Source organism: Rhinoderma darwinii, chromosome 12 (assembly GCF_050947455.1).
Source record: "Rhinoderma darwinii isolate aRhiDar2 chromosome 12, aRhiDar2.hap1, whole genome shotgun sequence".
In the NCBI taxonomy this organism is placed as follows: Eukaryota; Metazoa; Chordata; class Amphibia; order Anura; family Rhinodermatidae; genus Rhinoderma; species Rhinoderma darwinii.
Genome location: NC_134698.1, coordinates 67,003,284 through 67,015,777, shown reverse-complemented (window position 1 = coordinate 67,015,777; position 12,494 = coordinate 67,003,284). Strand labels below are relative to the sequence as shown.

General features: G+C 39.6%; 1 protein-coding gene across 5 annotated transcripts in view; it reads right to left on the bottom strand.

Annotated features, from left to right (window-relative positions):
- SYT16 (synaptotagmin 16) overlaps positions 1-12,494 on the bottom strand; it is a 61,018-nt gene that overhangs the window by 6,118 nt on the left and 42,406 nt on the right. For 3 of the 5 annotated variants that reach the window (XM_075843732.1, XM_075843730.1, XM_075843733.1), the window contains 4 exons: positions 11,703-11,915; positions 9,770-9,996; positions 6,237-6,671; positions 4,024-4,213 (listed from right to left, as the gene is read on the bottom strand). In XM_075843732.1, the coding sequence (XP_075699847.1) occupies positions 4,024-4,213; positions 6,237-6,671; positions 9,770-9,996; positions 11,703-11,915 (1,065 nt within the window). The remainder of the gene's footprint in view (positions 1-4,023; positions 4,214-6,236; positions 6,672-9,769; positions 9,997-11,702; positions 11,916-12,494) is intronic. The other 2 variants (XM_075843731.1, XM_075843734.1) reach the window with 1 other exon arrangement.

The following is a 12,494-nucleotide window of genomic DNA, read 5'->3' as shown; positions in this document are numbered from 1 at the left end:
AAGTAGTAATGAAAAGTTTTGAGCACAAGACACAAACATAAAAAAAATACTATCCATAAAATATTATTCCCATGTACCTACAGCTCCGATGTTTTACGTCTTTTTGTTTATCGTTTTCTATTTCAGTATGATGTGTAATTTTGCGCTCTGCCAAGAATTATGTGCTGAAGAGAGTGTGAAAACACTTCCCATCTCACTTCCTGTGACACCTGCGAAGAAGGGTCTAAAAAGAATATTCTAGTATTCTAAGTGCTAAACTGGAAAATAGGGCTGTTATATTTAATATTATTAGAGCTTACTTATTCCTTTCTGAGGACGGCTTTGTCGGGTCATCATAAACAATTATAAAGGGAAACAAATATACAAGGACAGAAATAGCAATTGTTAAATTTCATACAAAAAGATCTGTCTATAAAAAAATGTATGTTACGGCCTCCATGGCCAAACATCAAGATGTCCACCCCCAATCTTTTTGCTATTTTTATTGTAATCTTGAAGGTCTTACATACACCAATGATCTTCTATCTTCTCTATTGATGAGCCAATTCTCTGTGAATTGGGTCTTTTTGCTATTGCTGGAAAGCGTTATCGTGGACCCTCCAGAGGATATTACCTGAGGGCCCATCCACCACTATACATGGCTAATTGCATTGTGAACGCTTCTGTTATTTCAGACCATATCATTAATAAAGGGCTTGTCGATTATTTGCTAATTTATCCCAAAATATGTTATGCCCTACAACTGGCCACATGCCTTGGTAGCCTATCAAGTCAGATTGTCGTTATGGATGACAATGCCATTCATTACAAAGACAAAAAGAAGATACATTTCTGCATAGGTCTGGGACTAGATGAAACCAGAGAATACTGTCGGGATCACTACAACTATGACGCGTATTTGTACCAATCTGTCATACATAATGTGACAAAGTGACAAAAACAAATAAAATATCAAACAAGTCAGTTTTTGACAGATATATCTGCATTCAGGAGAGAGCCAATGGCAATAAATGGTCTAAAATCACTAGTGTATGGTAAGAGCTCAATTACAATAGTAGTTCGGCGGCGGTCTAGTCTGTCCCGCCTTTTTTTATCCAATATCTTCTCTAGTCTGGTACTTACTGTTCTGATCATGACTGTTTTACCTGTGTTTAAAGTCTTAAGAAAGACTCTTAGCAAAATGTAAGTGTCCCTTGAGACATGTGGTCCTCATGCGAGATAAAATAAATGTAAATAAATTGCGAATAATATTGCTTGTATTAAAAAGTAATAATAATAGGTACATATGTAGCGATTTCTGTTCAGTAGCCCAGTCACTAAGAGCAGTCCTTGGGGACTGTACTTAGATCTGTCAAAATTCTAAAATGTTCTACTACATCAGCATTTTCTATACTTCAAAAATGATGGTGGAAGGGGCGTAAAACCATCACCATATGAAGAAATTATAAGTAGCAACACGAAGATGCAATTTTTTTTATTTTTTTTCCAAGCCTACTTAATAATGGACTTCCAAATAAAAAAAATACATACCAACAAACTTCACCTTGATTATTTCAGAGCTTTACATATATTATTAAAATTGTACAGACAAGATCTATGTACAAGGACAGCGAGGAAGACCAGGTCATGAGTCATTTAATACCATGCATATACAGAAGTCTGAAAACGTGGAGAAAAGCAGCTTCTCCTACACTGTGCTTTAGAATAATGTGTCATAAATATGCGGACCCCGAGAATATTACCACTAAAGCCATATTTGCTATTACACAATCCTCCATTCAAACATTCATTCAACATCCTTTCATAAGGCATTAACTATAGACATATGTCCTTGGACCTATGCAGCTTCTTTGTGCTTTGTACAATCCATTCTTTTGCTCTAGAATTTGTCAAATATTATACCCAAGGATAATAACATCCCATTACTGCTCTGGGAAAGGGATATGAAATAAATAGGTTACATTCTATTGAGCATAATAGAACATTTCTCAGTTATCTTATCAATAATAACTTTTAATGATAACTTTTTCAATTATTTATTTCTTACCCCACTAACACAGCTGCTTACAAATGATCACTTTACATATACTATAAAGTGAATGTGGTTTCTAAATCATATATAAAAGTGCCAAATAATGCCAAAAAGCAGTGATTTCGAACTTAATATTGTAATGATGGGGGTAAGGAAACAGACAAGTGAGCCCTAATCTACCCGCCACTCAGTCCCTGCCTACTTGCAATGACCCGCCCTAGGCGACGGGGTACAATTGGGCGACGGTCCCTACGCTCAATAAGTGCCCGACAGACAAGGGTACACAGAAGCAAGGGAAAAGGGGCAGTTGCCCACGGCAACACCGTGAGCAACAAGAGTGGTGAACGAGCCGAGTCAAACCAGGAGTGTACGAGGTACCAAACGCAGAGCAGGAGAGTAGTGAACAAGCCGAGTCAAACCAGGAGTGTACGAGGTACCAAACGCAGAGCAGGAGAGTAGTCAGTAAGCCAGGGTCAATATGAAGTAGGGTCAAATGGTTCAAGAAGCTGCAGCAGGGCCAGGAAAAAAAACGAGAAGAATCACAAGCAAGGAGGAACAGGAAAGGCAGGTATAAATAGACAGAGGGCGGGAGCTAGCTCCGTCTTGCCAGGCTGTGATAGGCTCTCCCACTCCTAAGCCTGCCATCCTGAGTGGTGGAAGATGGAGTCAGTCTCACAGACATAGAAGCAGGTGCAGACTGATTACCTATGGGCGTTGACACAGAAGCTGTGCCTGGCAGATCCTTAACAAATATTATTGACAATTTCTTGAGACCAGATTGTCAGCAAATAAAAAGACATATTGAGTCAAAGAGACACAGACTGAAAACACAAAGACTCATTTGGTCTTATTTTGTTGTTAAAATTGATTTAAAAAAATTATACCATGGGAATCAAAATATATGATGGAGCTAAATAAAACTGTGTTTGTGCCCCTTCCTAATTTTGGAAGAAGGGACAAGAGTAACAGAGACCAGACTTTATGTAAAAGATGGAAAATTTACAGCCACAATGTGCAGTTCTTAGAATACTACTACTAATAGAAGTAATGGTGCTAAACAATGTTAAAAAAAATTGGGCCATGCCTAAATAGTGCCATACAATGCCCATAGAGTAGTGGTATACAGTACCCAAAGAATAGTGCCATGCAGTGCCCAAAGGGTAGTGCTATACAATGCCCAAATAGTTGTGCCATATAGTGCCCAAAGAGTAGTGCCATACAGTGCCCAAACGGTAGTGCCATACAGTGCCCAAAGAGTGGTGTTATACAATGCCCAAAGAGTAGTTTCATACAGTGCCCAAAGAGTAGTGCCATATAATGCCCAAAGAGTAGTGCCATACAGTGCCCAAATAGTAGTGCCATACAGTGCCCAAATATCATTCTCATACAGTAACCCAACCTATGCTGAAATTAAGGAGTCTCTAGGGCATTTGCCACCCCTTTATTGAGATATTTATTTTATTAAAACTTGATTATAACGCATTTTAAAGGGGATTTTACATGGTTATACATGGGGGTGAACTTGAGTATTAACTTTACAGTGCATTTTTACCTTAGGCAGATGCACATTGAATTATTGCCATCTACAAGATGTCTATGAAAGTTTAAAGAAGTCGATGGTTGCTATACATTCTGGCCCATAGTGAGCGAATCTGTTGAATGGGGGGAGGTGCGTGAGTAAATCTCGCTCTATTGATCTCAAATGGCATTTTGTGGGTCTTTATAGTGAGTACATTTAGTGCCACTACAACCCTTTATAAACTGCTTACAGATGTCAATAGTTGTAAGTTCATTTGTACCATACTAAAAAAACGGATTTCAATCCAGGATGAGTTATACTTTATATACTCTGATCATCCAGCTTGAAAGCCGCCATGCAATATATTATTGTTTCATTGACCTTACCTAAAGATCTGTCTCTGCTCGGTAAACAAAGTTTCCTTTCATGCACTGTTACATAATATATTGATATTAGCTGAGTGTCTACTTACCAGGGGGTCTATTGATAGCGAGGTTGCGAAAATGACTTCCTTTGATCATCTGTACAGAAAGCCGCCCTGTTGTTGCATTATATGACAGCCCTACCAACAGCTCAGGCACACCGCCGTGTGACAGGGATTGAGAGGACGAGACACTGTCACTGTGAGAAATGGCAGAGAAACTAAGCTGGGAATCACCACTCTGAGAAAAAAAGATCCAATAAGTGTTATAATTATTTCCATCAAAAACATAAAACATAATGGAAAGCAAAAAGAATGGTGGATACATACAGGACAAAGTCATTTATGCATATTTGTTATAGAAGTTTCCCTCTATTTTGGTACTGGATTTTGCCACCCAGAACAGAAGGGCCTGGTATTTGTTTTCTGTCTTTTCATGACCTTTGGGACAATTAACAACCCCCTTGGACAGAGGAGTAAGGCCTTGGAGTAATAATGCAAAACCTATATCTGGTTCAGCCACTTGATCAACAATGACACCACCTGTTGTCATATATCACAATATCACTATGCATAGTACCCATACACACTCTCTCAGTCTGATAGTGTACCTACAATAATTGCTGTTCATTTAGCCTGATTTAACATTGTGTCTCTTTACCGCTACCTTTTAGTGCCCTCGTTATCGAGGCCAAGTCGGGACTACAAACTCTGCACCCCAAAATCCGTTGATGAAATACCAAGGGATCATACAGAGAAGTAGAATTAAAGAGGCTCTGCCACCAGATTTTAAGTGCCCTATCTCCTACATAATGTGATCGGCGCTGTAATGTAGATAACAACAGTGTTTTTTATTTTGAAAAACGATCAATTTTGAGCAAGTTATGCACAATTTTAGATTTATGCAAATTTCTTAATAGACAACTTGGCGTGTTTTTACTTTTTTACCAACTGGGCATTGTGGAGAGAAGTGTATGACGCTGACCAATCAGTGTCATACACTTCTCTTCATTCATATTTAGTAGTACTTGCAACACAACGTGATCTCGCGAGATCATGCTGTACTGTCACATACTCCCACATTAACTTTACCGAAGTGTCTTGAGAGTAAATAGACATTGCCTCCAGCCAGGACGCGATGTCTATTCACACTCACGACACTTCGGTAAAGTTTCTGTGAATGACATCACAGCGTGATCTCGTGACATCACAGCGTGATCTCGCGAGATCACGCCGTGCTGTGTGAGTAAGTCTCCAAGAAACTTTACCAAAGTGTCGGGAGTGTGAATAGACATCGCGTCCTGGCTGGAGGTGATGTCTATTCACTCAAGACACTTCGGTAAAGTTAATGTGGGAGTATGTGACAGCACAGCGTGATCTCATGAGATCACGCTGTGTTGCGAGTACTGCTAAAAATGAATGGAGAGAAGTGTATGACGCTGATTGGTCACTGATTGGTCAGCATCATACACTCCTCTTTACAACGCCCAGTTGGTAATAAAGTAAAACACACCCAGTTGTCTATTAAGAAACTAATTAGCATAAATCTAAAATTGTGCATAACTTGCTCAAAATTGATCGTTTTTCAAAGTAGAAAACACTTATCTATATTACAGCGCCGATCACATTATGTAGGAGATAGGGCAGTTATAATCTGTTCGACAGAGCCTCTTTAAGTAATAATTTGTAATATTCTTAGGTTTACAGTATTACTTGAATAACCCATCAGTTAGCTTGTCCTTGTGCTAGAAAGCATACTACCAGTAGAACTATGGATATTTTGGGAATGTGGCCCCCACAGTTGACTATGCATGGCTCAATCCTGAAGTTCAACCTCAGTTTTAGAATTCCTTTTGGTCAAGGTTTTCAACCCCCATCATCATTTTTCCTTTAGCACTTTTTTACCTTGTACTAGAAGAGTGTTCAAGTAGTACTAGACTCTCTAGTTACCCCCATAACTTTACAACAATTACCGTTATTCTTTAAACTTTCTTCAAAATATCTGAATGGAGGTTCTCACATCAAAGATATTTTAGGAATATCAAATTGATAGTCCATAAAAGTCCCATTCGTGGAGATCCAACTTCTGTTGACCCTTACCTATCTCAAGGATAGGGATACCCCTTACCAGTTCCTGACAAAGTGGTCGCACATGTACAGAAGCAGAACACGCTCACTCATCTGTTTCCAAACTCACGGGAAGTGTCTCTTTGTCAGGTCTTATATTGTTTTAGCATTATTTTCGACAATACACATATACTTACACTTAAATTGCTTCTTGGTTCTAGAACCAATGTCCTTCTGATTTCCTCATCTGGTTTAATCTTTTTTAAGGAGAACAGCTTTTCACCCATCATTTTTTCTCGAATCATCTTGTGCACAGCGTACAAGCGGAAGCGAAGGGCATTGTTCCCCATTTCCTCAAGCTCCAGTTTGTTGAATGTAAAGGTCTCATTAAAGACCGGCTGAGGGCTTTTCTGGATAGCGGTCTTCCCTCTTTGCTTTTTGTTTGGTAGTAACACAACATGAACTTGCCAAGAGTTTACTCCACTACGATCCTTATCTGGGACATCTTTGGCTTCCACAATGGTCACGGTCAACTTTTGACTTGCAGCTTTGTAGTGGAGAACAATATCTAGGTCTCCACATTTGGAAATTGGCACATGGATGATGGGAGAAGCAAGGTCATCCACTTGTTCCTGGAGGCAAAGGACACTTTGTGTAACATAGGTATCGACTAGGCAAATAATGTCATAATAATGAATCGTCTACTTAGAAAACCAGAATCTTGCAATAGGAGAATGCGAGCTGACTTGAGAGACAGTAAAGGAGAATTTAGCATTATCTTTAAAGGAGAATTCAAGTTTTCCTATCTTCTCACATGTTAAATTACAAAAAAATAAGACAGTGGACGCTAGATCAGCTGGCATTGTGTGCAAAATTAGGAAATGTTCAGAAGAAAAATGTTTACGGTCAAAAAGTCTCTGTTCACATCTGTACCATGGCTTCCATTTATAAAAGAAGCAACAAAGCTGTGCCAGGTCCGTTGTACAATGGATAACAATGGTGCCAGATGGAACCCAGTCAGGGTCTCAAGGTGGTGTCCCTCATTTGACAGGAAGAATAGCTTGCATTCATCTATATTCCTTCCATCAAATCTGATGTAATTTGGGACAGAGACCCCGACGCAAATTTTATCAGAGCATTCGATAATTTAAAAAGGTGTTATGTCTAGTGGAAGTTTTGAGGGGCATAACATGAATCAGGGATTTAGGGTTTCTTGAATCCAGGTGCCATGCACTAGACATAACACAAAATAAAAGTTTTGCGTCAAGTGTTTTTTATAAGGTCCCTTAGTGATGAAGCCCATTGTAAAGCTGCCCATGAGTCGGGTAGGAACTTCTATGGAAGTTGCAATGTTGTTTGGTTGGCACCCAACTTTCTACAGATGGACCTAACCAAGAAATTACTAAATAGAATTGTGAACCTTTTGACATAAGAGGACGACCCTGGGACTCTTTTAGCAGTGATATTTCGATTGTAGATGAGTATGTTCCTTAATAATATTTATGTGATAGTATAGGGAAAGTTAGTTATTTCCATTATTATAACTAAAAAGTAAATCACGCATCCTCTACCAGCATTCCTCGGAGGCATAAAATTATAAAGTAAAGTTCATGTTGGAACAAACATCTCTATTCTACGTCTACAAACCACTTAGCAATTTACTTATATAATTACAACACTGAAACAATTGAAGTGTATGCTAATGTAATATTATTCAAAATGGGATAATCAGACATTTGGTGCTCAATGTTATAATTATAGGGTGGGGGTGTTTTTTTGTATTACGCAGCCGACGGGAAACAATTCAAAGGAAATGCAGAACAGAACAAGCGAGTCCTGATTAAAAAGAATTTATAGGTAGAGGATGATCTCCCTCCATGCTACCGAGTTGGAAAGTTTAACCCGGCACCAGATTGATGATGTAAATGGTTTCCATGGATAACGGTTAACTTTACAAAAAGTAGACTAAATAGGATTATGTGTTCGCATGATCTGAGGGCACGCTGTTCAGTAAATGGAGAAGGTATGATGGTTCGTGTTCTGTAAGGGAAGTCCAGCTTAAAAGATCATCTTTTTCCAAGAAGGTGCATCTGCCTTTTTTCCTTTGTTTGCTATTTGTAATTAATGAGATTAGATTAAATGAAAATTATACAGAGAAGGAATAAGCATAGAGAACACGTTCAACGAGTAAATGAGGATAGATTACCGGTACAGCGTCTCAGCTTTGTAAATGTTGTTCTTTGATTTTTTTTTTCTTCATTTTGCTTTTTTATACTTTACGAGACTTTGGCAAGACTCCTCACTGTGAGTACGGCGCTTGTACGGCAGGACGCGGAGTCCCTGCGACACCATACTTTGGAGCTATAGACACGCCATGTGCTTCTTTATGGTGTTTCCACACGGCACCTTATTACAGAGGTCTTTTCCTCTTAAAGGGGTTGTACATCGATAGACATTTATTACCTATCCCTTTGTATAGGTGATAAATGTCTGATTGCTGGAACACCCACCAATCACTAGAACGGGGGTCCTGATCGCCCCGTTTCCCCTCACTGCTCGGCCGGAGTGAGTAGAACGGTGGTCAAGCACACGCGGTGCTGCTCAATTCAAAGTCTATGAGTCTAACAGAAGCAGCCAAGTACTGCGCTCAGCTGTTTCTGACAGTCACATAGACATTGATTAGTGTGTCAGGGCTCATTCTTGACCACCGCTCCATTCAAGCTCCTCCCACTGAGGAGAGTGCAGTGAGGAGAAATGGGGGGGGCCCAGAACCCCCGTTGTAGTGATCAGTGGGGTCCCAGCAGTGGTGTCCCTAGCGAGCAGAAATGTATTACATATCGTGTGGATAGGTGATAAATGTTGTACTAAGGACAACCCCTTTAAAACAATGCTTCTAGAGAATGTCCCAGTAATATGGCATCTGATGGAAATATGATGCAATTAATATCTCTCGGATTCTGTATGTATCCACGAGATACATCTGTATTCCTCTGTAGGAAATTGGTAAGGGCCCATAGACTTCTATAGGTTCTGATTTAAGGTTCTTTACAACTTGAAACCTATTACGGTCCTGTGCACGAGGCCTACATTTTATGTACCTATAGTTCAGAATTCATCTATCTTGATCAATGGCTTATGGATACGAGGGGTCTCACAAAGCAATTGAAACACGATGTTGTAGAATGTTTAATTTTACGATGATTTAGCATTATTTGGGATTGTACACCTGCAAAAGCGATTTATTTTTTAAATAAAAATTTCGGTTTGGTGCAACTTTCTAATTCGTTTTTATTAAGAATTATTTTTACTTTTGGAGGTACAGCTGCTTTGCATCCTGTTTACAGAGCAGCTGTATCTTGCGCTGAGACCTGAATTCGTCAGGTCAGCGGCACTGACAGGTTCAGTGTCAGCGGGTCTATCCACCTGTAAATCTATAACATCCAAGTTATAAACTTAGATGTGATCATTAACAGCTCGATCATGCGTGTTATTAACCCACAGGACCTGCAATCACTAAACCCGTCAGTTCCGCTGACCTGACGGATACAGGATTCAGTGCAAGATACAGGTGATGTGTATACAGAATACAAAATATATATATAGCTTTCGTACATGTCCTTTAAGCTACAAATTCCAAAATGTGCTTATGGTCTACATAGAGAGATAGAACACCACATCTTTTGTATTAATCCTTCCCTTTACAATGATGGACAAGAGACTAACGCCATACCTCCTGACTCCAACCTGATGAGTTATCTGTAGCATCATGTTCTTCAAAGCCATTGTTGCTGAAAGCGGTCTCCATTTCTTGACTTCCCTCTGTGACCTGGTGACTACAGATGGACGCAGCTTCTTGCCTGGTTGCACTTTGATTTCCACCAGCCGCAGATGCCGGGGCAGAGTGTACCGATACATGATCATCTTCATTGTAGGACTGGTAACTAAGAACATCCAAATCTAAACAGATTACATGACCAGATTTATGAAATTGCCCTTTTATTACGGCCATAAATAATAAATCTATATCATTCCAGTGTCCATTCACTTCATTGGATAGCATGCATCTCATGCTGGGGTCTGACTAAAGGCGGCCATTGATGCACTACAATCAACAAGCATTTATGAATATAGAAAAGAAAATTATTGCTGACCAATTGAAATCTGACCAATGGGCATTGAGTATTTATTGGAAAATTAGTTTTATCTATTATCGTAAACTTGTACCTTAGTTAAATGGTTCACTAACTTATTAAACATAATGTAACTATTAATGTGACTATTATGATCCAAATTATTTTTCTCTGGGAACAATTGCCTTGCGGAAGGGAACATTTACAGATCTATGGCCCAAGTTTGTGCCTAACCTGTTTTTTTTTTCCGTCTTTTTCCATTACACTGCCTTTTGAAAGTGCATAGTTCTTTTCTCCATGCCTGCTGAGTGGGCGGGCTCTTCCTGGTATGATGCAAGTAATGTGCTTAGCCAATCAGATGTCTCCCTCTTCTGCTCCCCATTCTCTTACAACATGCAGCCTCACAGACACAACTGCAGCTGCATCCCCCTCCTTCCTGAGGATGTTTCTAAAAATTTACAAAGATCCAGGAGATGGAAGGGGAAACTACAGGCTACTAAAAGGTGATGAAGATGCCACTATCTCACTGATGACTGTAACAAGCCTGAAACAGCTAGCCCCTCATCTGGGGCTGTATCGGTGCTCCACACTGGTGGTATAGATGCCTCAGGTGGACATATGCCATGTCTCTAGCATGTACTTTCAGTATTGTATGCTGTGCTTTGAAAGGTGAAGTACAGTGCATGATTATAGCCTTGGGGTACTTTGATGTCATTTATTTGAGTAGGGGGTACTTGTCTTAGAAACACTGCCCTTTACCAGCAATTCTAGTCATAGGGGCTCTGCCTATAGCCATAAAATATATTTTTTTTAAAGAAGTCCAGATTGTAGTTTATGGTAAAGATTCTGAAATTGATCACAATCTTGATATTCTAGTACAGATATTGATAAGGCTCTGTTCACACTATGGTTAATACGGTCCGTCTGGCTTTCAAGTATTAGTTACAGCAAAAATAGTGCAATCTGCAACTCTATACTACCAAGAAAACCCAAACCTTGACGGAACTCCAACAGACTGCGGTAAATTAAACGGGGTCTATCAGGATCCGCCAGTTTCTGTTCGAAAAAAGATTCAGTATAGCGCTCATAGCTCCAGTATAAATCGAAAACAATAGCGCTAGTGTGCACAGAGCCTTACAAAAGCAATACATACAACGTACTGTAATATATCGTTGTATAAAAAAAGGAAATAAAGAAAGTGAACCCATGAACTGCGCAACTTTAGTCACTACATGCACCACTAGACTTTCCCACAACCTGTACAAAAGCGTGAAAAGCCAATTACATAAATCAGAACTGCAACGCACATGCAAATATGAAAGAAAATGAAATGTTCCAACAGAAAATCACAAATGTAAGAAGCACACAAAGGGGTGAAAGGAAACATGAGGGGAAAAAGAAATATAAAATGTAGATCAATGGGGTCGAATGGAAAAAAAAAATTTGGGAAAAATAATGTGATTTTTCTCATGCATCAAAAATGTCAAAATGCTGCAGATTCAAAACAAAAATGTTGCAGATTTCCAGCAATACCTTCACATTCCGAGGCCTCTGTGCTCAGCTCCTCGTGGTTTGACAACAAGCGGCTGAACTTTTGCTTGCCCTCAGAGCCAGCCTGTGTTGCCTTTTCAGACACTGTGGAGCGAAAGCTCTGAGAACGCGACACTGATATTTGAAATTGCTTAAACACTTCTTCATCACTGTCTGAAGATGTAGTTAGTTCTTCATCTTCCCCATAACTGTTCACTAGGAAAGATAAAATACAGGGTCTAGACTTTCCTTTAGGTCCAATAATCACCAGTAGAAGGTCTACATCCCATGGTATTCAAGCTGGTAGAGGAACATGGACTCAAGATTCTTTGGTTCAATACTTAGTAACCCATTGAAAATCATCAAAACTTACAGCTTGATCTCCATCGATCGAATGACTTAGATCACTCCATGACCTTTCTGGACAAGCAAATAGACGCTTCATGCCAGCGGTCTCCAACCTGCGGCCTTCCAGCTGTAAGGAAGCTCCAACTCTCGTCACCATGCTAGGAGTTGTAGTGGCGCAACAGCTGGAGAGTCACAGGTTGGAGACCACTCGTGTATACTAGGATGATAACTTGCCTTTACAGATTTACTTTCCCTAGTTTTCCATGATTAATACTTTGCATCTACTCCATGCACATCCAAAGCAAAAATAAAAAATTGACAAGCGGACACCAGTAGTGTGTGTATTATATCTAAATTTCAGAGATGGTCCTAAAAGTTTATAATAGTGAGTAATGGTCATTGGGATCCCATAATTCATTGCACTCTGGTAGCAGGAAATTTGCATTA